Source organism: Phodopus roborovskii, unplaced genomic scaffold (assembly GCF_943737965.1).
Source record: "Phodopus roborovskii unplaced genomic scaffold, PHOROB, whole genome shotgun sequence".
Taxonomy (NCBI): Eukaryota; Metazoa; Chordata; class Mammalia; order Rodentia; family Cricetidae; genus Phodopus; species Phodopus roborovskii.
In genome coordinates, this window is record NW_026125546.1 from 4,494,755 (window position 1) to 4,514,953 (window position 20,199).

The window sequence follows — 20,199 nt, forward strand, 5'->3', positions numbered from 1 at the left end:
TGGGCTCGGATGGGGGGTGCACGGTACTGATGTTGAACTGGCCGAGCCTGGAGAAAAGAAGAAAGGGAGGGGAGGGGAGAAGCCGGCCTAGGCAGGCCAAGAATGCTATTATCGTGGTGGTGGGAGCTGGGAGACCCCTGTGCTTGGACGGGAAAGGGTCGGGGGACACGCAAGATGAGCCCCGCGACCACTGGCACATTCTTACTGACAGGTTAGTGGCCTGCGCGCGATGTGGAGGTTCGGGGGCCCACAGGCCGCCGCCTCCCCCTCCCCCACTCGGGTTCCTGGGTACCAGGGCGCGCCCAAAAGGGTGCTAGCCCCTATGCTCAGTGCCCCCCCACAGCATCCCTCTTTCGGGGTACCCTGAAGCCCATCACCCGGGCCCAGTGGGTCCCTTCCCAGGCTTGACCCCTGGTCCTTTTTTCTCTCTTTCTTTCTTCCTTTTTTCTTTCTGCACCCCCACAGCCCCTCCCTGTCCAGCAGGGAAGGAATTCATCTCCAGTTTCCACAGGGTGCACCCCTGCAACCCCCCCCCAGCTTGGTGGTGGACATCTTCTGATCCCTGAAGCAGAGAACTGGGGGTCATTGCCCCTCGGAGTGGGGGCTTTACCCCACAATTGAGACTCCTTGGCCTAGATGTGAGCCAAAGGACATGGCTGACCAGATGCTTTCTCTGTTACACAAAGATGTACATCTTTTCTCCCTTTCTGGAATCTGATAGAGAGAGAGGGAGAGAGACCACCAAAATATGACATTTAAAATACTGAATCCCCCCTACACTTTTTAAAAAACATATTTCCTGGTGGCGCAAACCTTATTTTTCTTAGGTTTTACCGAACAGGGAAGCAGAATCACAAAATGCTGGGAGCCAAACGGTCTTCAGGCCAGGGTCAACCATGGCTGGGGGCCAAAGAAGCTGCAAACAGCACCGGTTGCCCTACTAAATACATTCTGAGGGGAAAGCAAGAACAATTGAAAACAGCTGTGGGTGCTCCCAGCGTTCTTGGCGGGCTTTGGAGATTTCAGCTACGGACTTTTGGTGGTGGTGATTGCTAGGTTTACAACGAGACCTCGGCTTTTTCCTCCGCGCCTTTACGTTTTTCTAAATCTGGGGGGTGAATGAATGTTTTGGGGTGCGGGAACTGCACGCCTAAACCTTTGAAGCAGGTTGCTGAGGCTCTGCTGCAAACATTTGCTTGACTTGGTACACATAAACCTGTGATGTTTTTAACGTTAGGGAAATTTGCAAAGGTACAAAGCACTGAAATACTAAAGAAAAAGGAGGGGAAACTAAGCCTGGATGCGGAGTCCCACCTAAGCGGCTCACAATGTTAGGCGTTGAGCAAATCCGCAATCTGTTGCTAATCTTTGTCCAAAAAAGTTAAAGTTAAAAGAAAAATCAAATTGTCTACAACTGAGTTGGATTTATTCCCCGCAGATGAAACACATTTGTCTTTCAAGACTAAATCTCTGCGTATTGCAGGAAGAATTCCTGTAGCTTTTTCTTAAAGGAAAAAGCGAGACTTTGACCCATTGTGTACTGAAAGGTGGACGGGACCTTGTGCTGTACAAAGCATTAAGCTTTTTATCATTAAGCAAAAACTCATTCATTTACTGGGAACCTACTAATTAGAAATTAAGCGTTGACCCCCCCCCCGAAGCATAAATGAATAAGTGCAGATTTCCAGTAGGGAACGGCATTTATCTAAGACGCTGCATGAACATAATCATGCTTTTTGAATTAAAAAATGTTTATCATTTTCAGCAAGAGACTAATTCCAGGATTTTTGAAAAATGCTTATTTTAACAGTCACTGCTCTGGTGACTGCGGGACTGTCATATGCTTAGCAGTTGTTTCTCATACAAAGTTAATTCACCTAACTGTTCACTGATAGCATTGCTTTTTTTTTTTTTTTTTAAGAGATCTATAGCGAGCATGGATAAAAAACAAGGAGAATTCAAGTTTTAAAAAATCACTCAAGTCTTTCAAGGTTTGAACTAATTTGATTTTTCATTTCAAAATTTGAACCAGGATTCCTTTTTTTTTTTTTTTTTTTTGTTTAAAATGTAAAAAAAAAAGGCTTTGTTTGTATTTTTGTAATAATAATAATTCTATTCATTGTCCAAATTCCAGAGAGAGCCTTAGTAAAGGTGAACAGGGTCACCTGTGACACCCTCGCCTCACTGTGGTGCGGGCAAACTACCCGTACGCTTACAGAGGTATCTAAAAAACACATTTTTTTCATAGGGTTTTGTATATTTTTTTTCTCAAAATTAAATATTGGATGAAATTAATTTTCTTCATGTTTTCTTTTTCAAATATGTAGATTTTGAGCATGAAATAACATTGATTTGCAATTTTCTTTAAAAGAAATAATATTAAATTAATATTTTTCTGATGTATATGAACAGCCATGACAGCTGAGTATTTCAAACCAGCAAGCCGAGCAGATACTCCCCGACCTCAGCATTCTCGCCTGTAGCTATAATTCTGGTCAATATCCTTGAGGAATTTTATGCTCTACATATGAAAAAATAATTCACTTTGCTTCAAATTATAAATATCCCAGGGAAAAAGCAATACCAGATGTTTAGGTAAAAATTCCTTGCTATCTGAAAGAACAAAACATTATTTAACTGGACAGACAAAATTAATAGGTGCTTTAGATTTTTGTTGTTGTTACACAAAAATGAAGCTTAAAACCCAACATGTCTGAATTCTGATAGATAAGACTTGTCAGCTCTCTTGATGTTTACTATTTAGGTGAATTTTAGATTTTTCTAAGTTGATTTTCCTGGTGTGGATTGTTTTGTTCCAGCTTTTCAGAAGGGTCAGTGTGAAGTGCATGTCGGGGTTTCTATACATTATTTACCTTGCTAGGTGTTAGCTGTCCTTTGTATCTGAACATTCTATCCATTTTTTTTTTTTTTTTTTTTTTTTTTTTTTGTGAAACTTTGCTCTAGAGCTATCAATCTCTCTATTTAGCACCATGTTTAGTTTTCAGCGGGGTGGGCAAAGTACTTTAGCACCGAGGAGAATTTTGACATCGCACATAATATTTCTTCTTTTTGAACACTTTACCTGTTTTATGGCAATTTGCCACCTATCTGTGAAGCTGTTGATTTTACATCTTATATTTGGAGTAAGTTCTAGAGGAGTGCAGGATCTCTGTTTCAAAGCAAAGGTAGAATTTCCACATGTCAAATAATAGACTTCCCATTTTGGACATTTTATCCTTTTTTTAAATGAGGATTTGATATGGAATCAAACTTGCTGATACACTCACTGCTTGTAGTTGGCTTAGCTTCTAATATAGTAGGAGAAATTATTTTTAAACAAGATAAAATTTTCACTTGTCAAAGAGTAACTAGGGTTTGAATTGCTTCTTTTATCTATTGTGATAACAGTTTACCATACATAAATCTAGTAGCTATTGGTTTACCTGTTATATATAGCAAATCTTCTAGTCTGGGAAGTAAATTGTATTTGTAAGCCAAATAGAATTTTCACTTGTCTCACGGACTATGCAGACAGGAATGAACATCACAAAAACGGGAGAGATATAACCTGGGAGACAAAGATAACATGTGTCTAGTTTTTAACACTAGTTTTCATTGATGGAAATCACCCCTTGAAAAGAAAAAAACTGAAACAGTGAAGAAATCCTAGCTTGTTAAAAATGTTTCAGGTCAAATACTAAGATTATTTGTGGATCTAAGTGTGGGGTTTATACATGCTGTTTTTCTCCACAATTATTGTTTCTTTTCTTTTTTCCTAGCTAATTGTCCATAGGCTCATACCCTACCTGATCCTTTTCTTTAATCTTCCCCTTCTACAGTCTCTATTCTAAACACCTATTTATTCATCTTATTTCCTAGTCTCAGTGTGGAACAGGGCCCTAGGTAATCAGATGACACAGGTTTGTCTGTTCCGGTTCTTGGGCTGGAAGAACTTTTTACACATTGCTCTGTTGGTCTCTATATTGTTTTTCCATACTTCTTAACCTCTCTAACACAGGCATGCAGGCAGACAGAGAGATGGATGGACAGACACACACACACAGATACACGTTCTCACTGGCACACATACGCGTGTGCACACATCACCCAAACTTTTTTTTTCTATACTTTAATATCTAGTTTTCTAGTCTTCTCTTTCCTTTATTATTTGATTGTTAAGTCTAAATAAAAATGTAGTGTTGAAAAAAAGGAGAGAGAGGGAAAAAGGAAGGAAGGAAGGAGAGAGGAAGCAGGGCTGATGTTTCTAGGGATCAACAAGTTCTATCACAGACTATTTTTCTGCTTAGACTTTTCTGATTGGAAAGAGATTCTCAACGGGCTAAAGCCATTTTATATGAATTGCTTCTAAGCCAAATTCTCTGTACATGGTTTTCATTGCTATATTTTAAAGACATGTAACTGTAGTAAAGACAGCAGTGAATTAAACAATAATAAAAGTAAATCCTGAAAAACCTCCACACCCTGCCATAAACATTTCACTGTTATTCTTTCCTTCCTGGGTTTTGCTCCGAATGTATGCATGTTTTCATAGACTTGTACTTTTAAACTGTGTTTATCTTTTACACTTTATTTTGAAAGATAAATGAATCTTGTGTTCAGGGAAGCAGTTTGTTGACTGTAGGCTGATGTGAGAGATGGTATACAGACTAATTAGCAGGACTGGTGTGTGAGCCGGAGACTAGCTGGGACCAGCGCTGGCCAGATGTGTATAGGTACCGGGTCTGGAAGAAGAGAGGAACCGGGTAGGGTCACAAACCCTTGCCCTGGGTTTTCACGTGTGTAACACTGGTACAAATGATTTTGACAGAGAACTAGAAGTCTTGTTTTACAGTTCATGGATATGTGAAGAAGGGATAGCTATTGCAAATAGGTAACAGGATTTAAAGTTAAATACTATTTGAGTCCAGTGCTATGGTACAGGCACAAAATGCAGCAACCAGAGCAACTCAGTTCACCGATATGAAGAGAAGGGGGGTGACTTTTGTTTGGTTTCCCCATTCTTTAGGAAGATCAGTATGAAGCAATGGCATGATATGACTTATGAATAAAAAATCCAAGTTAGACTGTGGTATTAACTGTAATGTCTGTACATCATAAAAATTAATAGGACCTTGCTCTAATCGAGCACATCTGGAGTATCGTGTTCATCTCCGGCTGTCAGTGTGAAGAGAGATGTTGACACATTAGACAACTTGCAGAACAGTCTGTGGGGTTGGTGAGGATCTGGCAACTCTGTCCTAGAGGGTATCCTCAAAGGGTCTGGAAATGTTTAATTTGAGTAGAGTAAAAGTAGAAATGAACTCCCTTCTGTTAGCTTCAGAGAGCAGAACCAGCATCAGTGGGTAAAAGTGCAGATTGATTCAACTCAAGCCCTTTCTAACAGTGCAGCTGGACAGGAAAATCAACTCCACTCTTATTTTACCAGTATCAGAGACCTCTTTTGCACAGGGAATTTGAAGACTGGGATGTTTTAGTGTAGCCAGTACACAAGCTTGTTGTGGAAGCCCTTTTTTCTTTCTTTCTTTCTTTTTTTTCTTTCTCTCTCTCCTCTGATAAACTTTCTAAAAAGAACAACCTGTAAGTTGCAAGTTCATATTTCTCTCCTCTGCATTGCAATCTTGAAAATCGGAGAAAATCCAAGATCATTTCTCCCGGACCAAGTGCCCTTGTCTGAACTAGCTTCCCTGGGTCACTTTCTTTTCTTTTTTCTGCCCTTGCTCCCCAGGTGTTTTCCTTGGTTCAAGCAGACATCTGCCTAATGGTGGTGGATGCCTGGGGCTCCAGGGATACCTGGTAGGCAAGATGCCGGCCACTAGCCCTCCAGACATCCTCTTCCTCAGGAGAATGTGGGACGAGCTCTCTCTACAATGACCCCTCTGGTATCACTTTATAGTAAAGTTGAGGGGGTTTTTTTGTTTTTGTTTTGGTTTTTTTTGAGCAACACTATAAAATCATAACTATCAAAAGTAGCTTCCAGCCTGTATTTTTTTAACAGCTTATCCGGATGAGTGTGGTTTCTGACTACCTTGGAAGCACATTCTTACCGTGTCAAACACGTCTTGGGGCAGATTTTTCTTATGTGTCTGTGCATCTGCCCATGGATTGTTTATTTTGATAACCATATCTAACTTGGAAGACGTGATTATTCAAAATGAATTCAGGAGGTTATAGGACTTCCATCAGGGACCTTTTTTTTTTTTTTTTTTTTTTTTTTTTTTGAGCAGCATTTCTGACTTCATAGAATCTGCGTTCAGTATTTGGAAACCTTGCAAACTATGGGGTGCTCTGTAAGAAATGTGAAGAAAAGGGAAGTTGACAATCAACTCTCTCCTGCTGCTTTCACTCAGGCCTCAGACCTGGAACTTTCTTCTCCACTCCAGTGTTTTGAAGTCAGCAGACGGGCCAACTCTCATCTTGATTGCATAAAGAAGATTTTTACTGTTAAACAACTTTCTTCTATTTTTCCCTCATTTTGTAACAGTGCCATACACTTCTGTGAGGTTGTAGTAACACACACAGCCGCTTGCGGTGGCTGTCTTCCCAGTTGCTGGGGATGCCACAGGCATTCTTTGGCTCAGCTCCTATTTCCGGGAGAGAAACTCTCAAAAGTGAGGTTCTGGCATGGCAAAGCTTACCTGATCTGCGGGCAGCTACTTGCAATTCCTTGAGTGCAGGGCTTGCCTATGTCTCTGAACTACAAAGTAATAATCCCAATATTTAAGCTTTAAAACTTAGTTATTCTGGAAAATGACCACGTTGCTTCCAAACATTTGTTGCTGGTGTGACTATTGTTACATTCTCAGAAGCAATTGTGTGATAGAAAAGGCTATGCCGTTTTTTTCTTAGGTCTCTCTGGCGAGGTTTTTGTTTGTTTGTTTGGTTGGTTGGTTGGTTTTTTTAATCTTCACCTAGGAAATTTAATGCAACATTTGTCAGTGGTTTAAATGTATTACATTATTTAAAAATCATCTTTCACATGGCTCACTTTCTACCTAATTACCTTAGGCTAATCAGATATTTAGAATAGATCCTTGGCAGCCTGTACCACGGGAATCACCACAGCATCTGTTGTGACAAGGAAGGACAGACTTTCTTTTCAGATAAATGAAGCGGCTGGTTTCAAAACTGTTTGGGAGATAGGCAGCTTTAGTGTAAATTCCTTCCCATTCTTTGCCTCTTTCCCTCATTCATCTGGCCACCACTTTGATTATTATGGAGATCAGAGGTTCACTCTGAATTTGAAAGAGATCACAGTTAATTTTCCTAGTGCAGTTATAGTGGGGTGTTTCAGTTCCCTATTTTTTTTTCCCAGCAGCATGCAAAGAAATACAGCTCTGTTTTACCTTCGAATGCAAAAGCAAAGAAAACATTAGCTCTAAGATTTTTGTTTTCTCTCTTTAACAAATCGGTGTTTCTCACTAGGCAGTAAACTGATACAGCTTTTCTCTCCCATGCAACAGTTAATCAATGTAGCACCTTTGACACCTTTTATTTTCAGTAGTTGCACAGTTGATTCTAATCAAAGACCAGCGCTGCAGTAGGCTGTTAGATATCTGAATTATACATTTTAATTTTTTTTTTTTTGATCTAGCGGTTTCCCTTGTGGATGTTTAGCTTACATGTAAACCGGTGAAAGTGCTCAGAGATACAGACGTGAATGTTTATTATGGTTGATAGTAATAGTAAAAAACTAGAACAACCCTCAGTAATCTTAATGAATGAATAATTATTTTATACTTTCTTTGGGCATGCATTGGGTGTTTTTAGGAAACTGTGACAGATACTGGAAATATGTGGTCCAGCGAAAGAACTTGTTACACTGTTGAATTGACAAAGATGAATCAAGCTCTTTTTTCTTCAGGGTTAATCTTTGTGAAGATTAATCAAATAGTTACACTTAAAATTGTACTCTTTGGGACCAAGCTAAGTGCTGCAAACACTAGACTGGAAAAAGGGGTGAAAGTTTTTTTTCCAAGGATCCGTTCAGATGTGAAGAAGTAGACGGTGAATTAGGAAAGGTGTGAATGAGACTGGGGCTCTGCTGTGGTCCTGTGGGCAGGCAGAGCATGCTAAATAAAATGCGCTGAGAGAAGAAAGAGATGGGCAAAGACAATGCTAGCGGGGGTTAAGGAGCCAATCTTTCTCGACCTAGTGGACCACCTTAAAGAGGTTCATCTTTGTACTAACTCCAATGGGAAGTCTCGGGGAGGGGGGGGGGGAGTTAAGCAGGACAAGACCAGATTTGCATTTCAAAAAGAGTACTCTAACTGCTGTATGAAGAAAAGGTTAGAGGACTCTGAATAGATTGCCACTGGAGGCTGTTTAAACCCAGGTTGGAGATAGTGACCTTGTAGGCTAACACGGGGATAGAGAAATGAAGAGAGGAGGAACATTGCAAGGGGTAAAATTTGACCAAAGATATTCAAGTGAATTTGGGGTTGTTTGCAAGGCGGTTATGATTGCTACATTTCTGTCATTTGCCCGATGGTCTCTGTAATGCCGGAAGGGGGTCTGATTGGAAAGGCGAGATCTCTGGTCTAAGTTCAGTCCAGTTTAATTCACGGTGACAGTAAATAAATTATGATTGAGCCACAGGATGGAAAGCTATGCAATTTTAACATGTAAATAGGTGCAAGTATGCTCTCAGTGAAAAACAGAGTGACTCACATGCATGGTAGAACATGATATTTTTATGTCTGTGTACAAATATTTTACATGAATAAAATATAGAAAGATGAAAAGACAGCCGAGTATATGCTGTAGCCGTGAGTGGCCTTGGTAGGATGACAATAGGGACGTGAGAAGGTACTTTATAAAATATAGCTTCCTGGCAAAAGTTGTAATGCAATATGGTTGTAAAGCATGGCTCCTATAATATAGACAACTAATGGCAATTTAAAGCAAACACTCTCTATGAGACCATTTCTCTTTTAGATGCTTCCTAGTTGGAAAGAGGGTGTAGCGCGATGGCTTTAGGTTTTGAATAGAAATCTTTGCAGTAGCTTCACTTCCGTACCCCAGTGGCTCACAGAAACCCACTGCTTTTTAATCCCTTTCCACTAGATCGCACTAGCACTCTGGATTTCAAATAGTGTCTGGTGTTTTGTGTCCCCTTTTTCACCAACTGCCTTCATTTGAAAACAATCCTATATCTTTTACATGAGGACATTAGACAGCAATGATGCATACAGCTATTGCATACATCGTGGAAGTCTTTTGGTAAAGCTACCAATGTAGCTACCAAAGCTACCTTTCTGCAGCAGAGCAGATAGTGCTGTGTAGCAGAGGAGAACTACAACTTTCCTTCTAAGTTATTTGATCGAGGAAGCAAACCTTAGCTAGAAACCACTGGTCTCAGCTACCCTTTCAAATCCTGCAATTTGATTTTCGCCTCGTCTTGGAATTATTCTCACTGTAAAAATGAATTGTGTGCACACGGCACGCAGGTTTTCCCTTTGGTTGCATTCTTTCCTCAGAAAAAAACACCTAAAGTTCATGAGATCTCAGGGAAGATGAGGGTAGATGGAATTCACATAGCATCTGCTGTCTTCAAAGAGGTTAACTGCGACTCTCTGTCGCCAGTACTCCCTGACTAAGGGTCAGGCCTGAGCACATGCCTGGTTACCTTTTTCTTAGACCCTGGAGGCAGTGAGGTAAAGTTTGACAAGACTGGGCTTTTAAGTGTTTTGGGGGTGCTCCAGTATGTTCCCTAGCCTATCATAGAAATATGGTTACATTTCATACATCATGGTTGTAGAAAAAAAAAAAAAAAAAAAAAGAGGGTGTCATATAATACCACCTGAAGTCATAATTTTTTAATTGAATATCAAAACCAAAAAATTTTACAAAGCCCAAATATTTCTTCAGATTACTTGAAAATAAATGACAGATCAATCACTTGTGGGTTATCATTTTGTGCTAACTTCCACTGAAAAGGTTTTATGTGTGTTTTCTCACTCAATACTGACAGTGCCTTTATGATGTGAGCTCTGCTCTGTTCCTACCGGAGGAAGAAACGGAGGCACAGAAACACTGAATAACCAGTGGTGTGTCTGTGTGTGTGTTTGTGGGACTAGACTTGAGTCCAGCTAGCCTCTCTTCAGAGCGCTGCTTTCTGTATCTCTGCGGTCCAGTTTTATTTCACCCAGTCTCATAATTTACCTTGCTTAAAAATGATAAAAATTGCAGTAAACTTAAATCATATTAAATAGCTGTTCAGATTCTGCTAGGATTTTGTTTTTAAAGTTCTTGCTCTCAAGTCTTGCTGCAGCAAGCACTTCTCCTAGGAATGAAATGCCCTTCCTGGCACCTGCTAGCAGCTTAGGAGACAGACTCAGTGATGTCTCTTCACTGCCTAAATTCTTACCAACATGATGGCTTTCTTCTATCAATGAATTTGTTTTGTGTTTTGTGTTTTGTTTAGCAGAAGGACACTGGCTTAATTCCTTCCTCATAGCCAAAGCACTGTCTTGTTGCTGTTTCTAATGCAGGGGTACAACAAAACAAGTTTTTCCCCCTCAGAAGCAAAACAAACAAACAAACAAACAAAAAAAAAAAACCTGTAGTTGATACGCTAGCAATAATAAGGGTATCTCAGATGAGAACATGTCACTTACACATTGCGTTCTTTTTAAAAACTATTTTGAAGCAGGGTTGGTAAATAAGTAACAGTGACTTTGCTGTAAACCACCAAGTGGGCTCAAAATCCAATCCCACCATTTACAACGCATGTGACTGGTGGCAAAGAACATCATTTCCGGAGATTTCTTGTCCTTACTGTGAAATGGAATTAATACTACCTGTTTCACATAGTTAATGCAAAGATGAAATGAGTTAAAATGTGTAAACACTTTTGTTCAGAGGCTAGCTAGCTTTGCAAGGAAAACATGGGTGCTGATAGAAAAGAACAGTCAGTTGATCTTTTGTACAAAGGGGGAAAAAACCAATAGAAACAGTTTAGAAGCAGTTTTATAAGTGCTAAGAACGTGGCAAAAGGAAAGGGAAGAGGGACTAAAGATGGCTAAGTGGGTAAAGGTGTTTGCTGCTAGATACGAGAGCCGGCAATCTGATTTAATCCCTGAAACCTATGTACAGTTGAAAAGAAAAAATCGTCTCCACAGGATTTTTCTTTGATCTTCAAACATACACCATGGCATGTGCACCCCCCCCCCTCTCTCTCTCTCTCATACACACACACACACAGTGATGATAATGATACTAAATCATTTTTTGAAAAGGGAAAAGGGTCTTAGTTGGGGAAGGGAAGACTGGTCAACTTCAGCAAAAGTCTTTGGGTCTCCTCAGAGTAGTAGTATGTGCAGAGATAACTGAAGCGGAACCTGAGAAAGGCTTGATAAGGCTTGATCATTCATTGGGAAGGTGAGTGTGCTAATCAGATTAAATTCCATTTGGCATATCCTGCTGTTTACTTGGACAGTGATGTCTGAGCAAGTTATTATTTATTATTTCTGTCCCTTGTCATTCTGATTAGCTCATCAGCAATCAGTCACTATTCATAGCTCTTCAATTGCTTGTATTAAACAGCAACTTCCCCCTCCCCTAGTCTGCAAATTACCCAGGTTGGGGAAAGAACGGTAATCTCCCTTCAGAGACTGCTTGCCCAGGGCCAGATGAAAACTTGTTATACTGCTACAAGCCTCCAAATGAATCAGAAAATCTTAAGGCAAACTTTAAGTAGTGTTTGGTTTTTAGGGAACTCGAGGGCATGCCAGCCACCTTCAGATTCATTCAGCTCTGACTGTTTCAGAGGGGAAGCATTGAAGAGTTTGCTGCACTGGGCACGCCGATAAGTGTGAACTGTTACTTTTCTGCTGAGTAAAGGCAGGAGCCATGGTGCTCTTTGCCTTTGTGCTCTTTAGTTAGAGCACAGCCGCCTTGTAGGGATGATTGTGACAAATGATCATGAAGCTCTTCCTGTAACGATTTCTGGAGATGCTGCGTTACCTTTGCAATTTGTCCAATAACTGATCTATTCAGGTTAGCACTATTTTACACATTAGATTTAATCTTGAAAAGTTGTATACAGGAAAAGGATTTTTAAAACTGAGTCATAGTTTTTAAAAGTTTTTTTTTCTTTACAGGAAATAAAATGCTTTGGTCTTCTAATGAAAAAGCTAAGAAGCAGTTTTATTTTCAGTGAGTAATCTCCATTTGTCAGTATATAGATTACAGTGATTTTTTTTTACACAAGGAATCAGCTCCCATGATGTTGAGCAAAAAAATTAAAAACAAATAATTATTTCAATAGTATTGAGATTTCTCTGTAAGGTGTGTGGGGGACTTGAATGTCTAAGCAACTACATTCTATCTCATCTTTAATAACATTGCTTGGTGAGCAGAGCAAAATAGTTACCCTTTTATTTAGATTTATCAGGCTTCACTTATCCGAGGTCAGTCAACTATTGTATGAATTAATGTGAGCTTTAAAAAATGAATATGCATGGATCAGTGTGGTAGCTCCATGGTAAATATGCTTTTCCATGAAGTGTGAAGACATGAGTTCTATCCCTGGAGCCCAAATAAGATGGAAGGAGAGACTGACGGTATAAAGTTGTCCCCTGATCAATGTGTAACTTACACATGTATCTCTCTTTCTCTCTCCCTCTCCCTCTCTCTCTCTCTCTCTCTCTCTCACACACACACACACACACACCACTCACACGTACACACACACACACACACACACCACTCACACATGCACCACTATATAAATAAACACTTTAAAAGAAAGATCTGGCTTCCTCTTACATTACAAAAAGAAAAAAGTACTCAAAGCATTGCTGCCCTTAAGATGCAAGAGCATGGATGAGATGTGTGGAGCTGTTTTGCCCTGCCTTAATCCTTGACAATTAGAGCACTAATCAGACTTTTTTAAAAAAAATCTTATGAAAGGCAACTAGGCTATCTCTATTAAGGATCCGGAAAGAGTGGAGGTAATATGTTAGTTTACCAGCCACAGACACAAAGTGACGGTGGAACTCATGCTTTGTTAGTGAAGTTCTGAAGGCAAGAGTATAAAAACAAAACCTCACTGATTTGTAGTTGTGCAAACAAATCCTTTGAGTCATTCATAAAATACAGTATGTTTGGTGCTGTGTATAAACTCAGAGCAATGATTTTATGTACAGCATGGTCAGTCACAGGACGGCTGCACTGGAATGGAGGAAGGAATCAACTCAGTGCTATCTGGTCTCTCAGCCCATGCGAACTCTGTGATGACTCATCACCCAGTCCACAGAGAAGTGACAAGCTCCAGGGCGTCTGCCTGCTGGATTTACTACCCCGTGCTTTAAGATTAAGCCTCTGTAATCTTCAAACACGTTGATAGATTCACTTGGGTTTGTAAGGATTGAGTGAGACAATACATGAAAGCCCTGTACCCAGGCTCTGGTAGTGTGAAATAGTAAAACCTAAATGCTGCTGCAAAGTAGAGCAGAATTTGTCATCTGCTTCCTGCATCTGTAGGGTGGGTTTCTTCACCATCCAGCAGTGACTCAAATGCTCTGACTGCTAAAATAGATTAGCTGGGGGTAAGAAGGTAGGGATTTTCAGTGCTGGGTCACTCTTGTTTTGGTGCATACAAGCAAATCAGACTACACTATCATATTCTTTCACGTTACGTCAGTCAGACTCCATAACTGTTGATGAAATTGTGTAGCCCATCTACCTAGACTTTCTTTCACAGTGTCATGGATATGTGTTGTGTTTATATTTGCTATAAACCTTATGGGGTACATGGGCCATTTCCTCAGAAGGGGCTGCCTCAGTGTATAACCAGCCATACTGCCTTTAGAACCCAATGGTGAAGAAAATCTGGAGAGGACTGCTGAGTCATGGGACAATGTTATGGCTTTGGATCTTGTTTAAAATTGGTTATTGGGGATGCCTACTATGTGTTTATGTAGCTTTAGAAATCCATAATTTCAGTTATAGGACAAATCAACTACTTATTTGGGAAGCCAATCATGAGATTATCCATTTAGTAGATAAAGCTAGTTCACTTAAATTTGCATAGCTTAAAACTGAATGGCAGTCAAGTAGTTTCTTTGTTAGAGTTGCTAGTAAAAGTCTCTGACTTTTACTTCCCATAAGACTTTATGCTTGTTTGATTGTTTGTGTTAATGACTAGGCTTTTTTTTTTTTCTTTCAAGATTTGTTCTTTTTGTTTCAAAACAAGGAGTCTGTCCTTATCCTTGTATCCTGCTGCTGTCACCTGAAAGTACAGGGATCACAGGCACGAGTCACCATAGTCAGCTAGACCCTAGATTTTGAATGAATTGCATCCCCCCCCCCCCATTTTACACGGGTCCTTGGTATTTCTCATTTAGTTGATTAACTATTGTACTGAAAAGTCAATGTGAAAAGAAAATTTATTCATAGTCTGTGACTTAATTTTAGCATTAATGTTTTGGGCTCTACAGAATTTTTTTTTTTTGCTTTCAGTTGTCCTTACTTTCTCCTTCAAGAGGCATTTTCTTTATTTCTGTTATCTGTGTCTGGCCCGGAGGGGTCTACTTTTCTTTATCTCTGCTTTCTTCCTTTCTTTCTCCTCACACTTTTCTAGAGCTTGTGTGTAGAAGCTCAGATGCCCTCTACCAGCATGACTCCACCGTCCCTCCTCCCTGCCCTCCACCATTTGCTCACTCTGCTTCCTCATACCCACTGCTGCTCTTCATGCAGGGACTGTGCTTGCAGCTTCTACGTCTTGATCCTTGCAGTTTGTTTTACTCTTTCATAACTTTACTAGAACTCCATTTTCAAATGGTCACAAGTAAATTTCCTACTTTTGACAGCTAGTACTTTTTTTTTTTTTTTTTTAAAGCTCTCACCCTCTGGCCATTTTGTAGGAACTGGGGATATAAGTTGAAGCTTCTTCCCTGTGACATCTTCTTTCATTGGAATATGTGTCCTGTCAGTCTCTGTTGTCCAACGTGACTACCCGTCTTCTCTTTGTGGAGTCATCCTCTGATTTTGATATGGAAGTATGTATATTAACACGTTCTACTTTTACTGCCCCTGCCTACTTTGTACATTCTATGTTACTCATTTCTTTTTTAGATTTTGAATCTATGTGTGTGTCATGTATATACACCACCTGTATGCAGGTAACTGAGGAGGTTAGAAGGAAGCATCCGATTCCCTGGAGTTATAAATCATGATTTGCCTAAGTTGGATGCTAGGAACCAAAGCAGTGCCTTTTTTTTAAGAGCAGTAAGTGCTCTTAAGCATTGAGTTACCTCTCTAGCTCCTTGTGTGTTCTTACCCCATTTTGGGTTTAGGAGAAAGGACAGAGGCATGGGGTAAACATTAGGAGATTTTGCAGTTGTGCTCAACCCAGAGGCAACTTCTCTGAGATGCTGAGAAGGGGGAGAATAGAATAGAGAGCTAGTGTTGTCAGAATAATGAAGGCTAAATCCATGAAATCTAAAAAGCCAGGGTGAAAACTGGAAACTCATAGTAAGATAGGCTGTCTGGATGAAGAGAAACAGGATGATGAGTGTACGTGCTCCAGATCACCTCATGGTTTAGAGTCTCAAATGTGTCCCCTGGGGCCATGAGCACTGGGATTTTAGCTTTTGTGTCAGTTCTATTGAGAAATGACCTCAGGTCTGCACCTGAAGCCCATTTATGGTTATTTATGAACCAAATCTGAAGTGCTGTCTTCTTAGCTGGGCTTACTGGATGTCCATTTGGTACCCTAAGTTTAACATATCCCAAATTTGATTCTCTTCTTTCTCCTGAAGTTAACCTTTCTTCTGTGCTTACTAATGTATCTCTGGCCAGTATGATGCTAGACCAAACCTTCAAAGCCATCTGTGATTCTCCTTTATCTATGTATCCTGAGGTTTGAAAAGTATTCAGTATTATCTCCTTTGGGTCTTGTGGCTGGCTGGCGTCTCTTTGTCTTTCCCTTAACTTTGAGCTGACTATTGTGATAGCCTCAGTGTGTCTCTGGGCCCTATCTTATCCTCTTCATCACTGCCACTTTAATATTTCCAAACCCAACTCTGGGTTGATGTAATGCAAAATTCCTAGGCAAAGATAATTGTCTCCCCTCTGGTGCTCTTGTGTATCTCTGGACTCTATCTAACCCTGGTCATCACTGCCACTTTAATATTTCCAAACTCAACTCTGGGTTGATGTAATGCAAAATTCCTAGGCAAAGATAATTGTCTCCCCTCCAGTGTTCCTGTGTTCCTCATGCTTTTGACCATCTGTGGACATCACTTACGCCATTTCATAAATCAATATTTCTGTATAGAAGTTACCATTCAATCCTCACAGAGTGTAAGCGCCTTGTGGGGCAGGAACTACATCCTGTTTACTTGTTATTCCTGTAGATTCCCCATATTGGCAGGTAATAAACATTTGCTGGTTGAAAACCATTTGCTAGTCAAAGTAGCAGCTACTAGCTACTTTGACCAGATGTAATCTGAGCTGAGTTAACAGTATCTGTGATAGTCGTTTTTAATTTGACATTAATTTCATTTCTTTGTGTGCATTTTTTTTTTATTCTGGAAAGCTTTTTTATTAAGCTGTGCTGATGGCATAAATGGATCAGTTAACTGGAAGACCAAGCAAGCCAACAGCTTTATTATCAGCAGAAAAATGGCTGCTGGGAAGAAAGATGGTGAGTTTAGGCTATAAATGTAGTGTTTGCTTCCAGTGTTCCTATTGCTCTGTTTTAGTCCCGTGTCAGTGAGTGTTTAATACGTCAATTTGAAAAAATAAAAATTTGTTTTCCTAATCTTCTAAAAAAGACTTTGATCCTGTTGTGTTCTTAATCCATTATTTTCCTTAAAAAAAAAAAACTAAAAATCACTCTTGTTTTTAACCTATGACCCTTATCCAGTCTCTATCATGCCACTCATAGAAATTGTCCAAGTGTGCTTATCATAACAATTTATTTAAAACATTGAAAAATATTAAAGAGTACAATTAACAATATCATTTTTAAACAGCCTTTATGTAAATTTTGAAAAATGGGCATAAATATTTTGTCTAATTTTTGGTGATTGTAAGCCAAATTGATGTTTTGCTAGTAAATAATTACTTGGTACTTGATTTCTATTAGAAAGATGGCTTCACCCTTGAATGATGGGTTCATCCTTGTACATTTTTCTATCTATAAATGTGTCCATTAGCAACATTACATGACCTTTGAAACAATGCATTTGTTTAGGGGGAAAGCCTGCCTTAGTATTAGCTTTGTTTAGAATATCGGTTATCACTGTAAATTTTCACTTCAATTTTTTGTTTATACAGCTCTAAGATCTTTCTCCTTCCCCAGATATTGGCTGTATGTGGTTATAAATATTAATGAAATAATAGACCTAGTTTCTATAACTTTGGGGGCCACCAAAATGTTTGCATAATAATGCTAGTGTTTAAATAGTTTGAAAAGAGCAAATTTATATCATCAAATGTCCTTCCTTTAAGATAAAAAATAATAAAGTTTCTCCCTGTATCTTTGAAGTTGGGTCACTATCTTTTATAACTGGCACCCCACTATTCAGCAGCTGGAATCTTTATCCCCCATGTCTGTTTCACAGTAGGACAAAGTTTCCCAGTATCTCCACTGTGTTTGAAACAAACATCTGTGTATATTTTAAAGGAATTCTTTTTTGCTCATATCTATGTGGAGATAACAATTTTATAACTGTAACTTCTCATAAAGAGATGCCAGGCATTTGTTTTTAAGAACACCAGAGTACTCATTCTAGAACTGCTCGGGACTCCTCTTCCGATGTCCTCTTTAGTTACCTCCTGTGGATTCTCCCACAGGTCCCTCAGAATACTCACTCTGATAACCCTTATTGTTTTATTTGTTTGGCATAGTCATGCTTCCTGTTTCTTTTTAGTTAAGGGTCTGATATGTGTGTCTTTAGTTGTTCTCGTTAGTGCTGAACCTTCTACTTTGTCCTTTCCAAAGGAATGGAGCCTTCTTTGGCTTCTGATACACCCATGGAATCCCCGAAGATTCTTCCTCTGGACTTCACAGAATTTTGTAATAAATTACAGTCATCTTTCCCTTCTTTTATTCTTCCTCTTGTTTTAAACCACTGTTCTTAGGACTTCTGTCCTTTCTCTCATCCTCCTCTGGTCCCTGTTTGATTTGCCAAAAGTGTCCCATCTAATGAGCTGTTAGCTCTAGCCGAGTGGCTGAAATGGGTCTGTTCTTAATGAAATGCATTTCTAGACAGATATACAGACAGCATTCACCAGAAACTCCAAGGGATAACTATCTTTTTCATTTTCAATGTCATGCTTCCAAATGGACCTCAGACTAACATTCAGTGTGTAACTTAAGACAGACTATCTCTTGAAATAGAAAAAGAAAACCTGTCTCAAATCTCTCCATGAAACCAGCCTGGTTGTAATTCTCTTATTTCCTTGTCCTTTAGACTTTTTTTCCTTCCTGGTTTTCTCATCCCATTTACCTTTAAGCATTCTTCTGAGTGAATGAAATAACATGTAGAGAAAGCTGTAGGTTTCCTTAACGATATGAAAAAAACATAGGTCATTGCTTTAAAGCTTACAAGTGCTAGCAACTTGTGCAGTGAGGATGTTTTAACTGCTATCTCTGATTTCACATTTCTGTCATATTCCTGATCATGAATGCCAGTCACAGTTTGACAGTTTCAAGGGAGCATAGATTGTTATTTATATAGTAAAATTAATTTTGTGGTTAGCTTTGACATGATTTCTAAAATAATACTCTAATTCTTAGCAAAAATAGTGGATTAGTACTTCTGTAAATAAAATTCAGAGGAACTTGATTGCCTTATGCCAACATATTTCACATTATTCTTTAATTTATGTTAAGTGATTATAAAAGTCATAAAAACACTTCAATATGGGCCCTCATCCTTTATCCTAGAGTAATTTTAGAGAAATTAAGACATATGTATATATTTATATGAATTTATATGAAAATTTATATGAAAATAAGTATATTTTCATATTTATATACCTAAAATTAACTTTACTTCTTATTTTCATCATGTTAATTATAGAAAGTCCATTTTTTTCATTGGACACTCCCCTATATTCATGTAGTGAACTCTGATTGTGTACTTGTATTCCCTTCCTTTTGTTATCTCACCACAACCCCCATGAAAACACACATTCTATAAACCATAGGTTTATGGATTGACATTCATTGAGGGTTTTTTCCCCTGAGTAATTAAAACAAAAGTCAAAATGATTGTGCCTAGATTCCCTAGTTATTTTCAACTTAAAGGTTAAACTTTAACTGAATATTCACGGAATAAGATAGTATGTACATTAGATAGCTTCATCTTCAGTCTTAAAGGAGGCTCCTTTACTAACAATCAAATTAAATGAGTGTTGGGAATGGAAGGATGGTGCAGTGGTTAGGAGCACTTGCTGCTTTTGCAGAGGACCTTGGTTTGGTTCCCAGCACTCACAGTGGGTGGCTCACATGAGCTGTAATTCTAGTTCCACAGGACATACGTACACTAAGGCACTCACACATACACACAAAATAGAAGTAAACCCGAGAGACAGAGACAGAGAGAGAGAGACAGATAGACAGACAGACAGACACATTTGCAGATAGAAATATGGTTCTTAATGACCTCATTTCTTCTATGGCTTTAGAGGAACAGGAAGTGCCCTAGGAAGTGCTGAAAATATTCCCTTGCCTATGATAGGAGTAAAGTCAGTAGTAGAATCTCACAATTTTAAGACTCTAAAGGACCATGTCAAGAGATGTGAGATTCTTCTCCTGAGTCTTAGCTACAAGGTTGAGATGCCTCCTCCTCTTCTAAACCCATAAGCAGGCTTCTTCCTGCTTAAGTTTTTAAAGTTTATGTGTGTAAACTGGCCTTTTCTAGTTCTGTAGTATAATTAAGACAACTCTGAAATGAGAAGCTTAGATTATCTGATCAAATTCTGATTCTTTATAAATCACAGAGAAATTACTAAGAATTACTAAATTAAATCTTATCATAGCAGAACCGTTAACCATAAGATGTGTTAGCTTGTATTTTGTATTGTCAGACCGATAAGCTCCGTGGCTATTCTGTTAGTCCTGGATCTATGGTTGTGAAACAAATGTTTAGTTCCTCTGAATTCAGTTTTGTCACCTATACAGTAAAATGGAGGACTTAATCTTCCAGGAAAACAAATGAA

The 20,199-nt window shown here is 39.1% G+C and overlaps 1 protein-coding gene across 6 annotated transcripts in view; it reads left to right on the forward strand.

The window, feature by feature from the left end:
* The first annotated feature begins 33 nt into the window (after positions 1–33).
* The window catches only part of Sgce (sarcoglycan epsilon), a 69,437-nt gene continuing 49,271 nt past the window's right edge, over positions 34–20,199 (forward strand). The window contains exons 1-2 of one of the 6 annotated variants that reach the window (XM_051177164.1): positions 34–211; positions 16,565–16,672. In XM_051177164.1, the coding sequence (XP_051033121.1) occupies positions 103–211; positions 16,565–16,672 (217 nt within the window). In that variant the 5' untranslated portion in view covers positions 34–102. The remainder of the gene's footprint in view (positions 212–16,564; positions 16,673–20,199) is intronic. The other 5 variants (XM_051177163.1, XM_051177165.1, XM_051177168.1 and 2 more) reach the window with 5 other exon arrangements.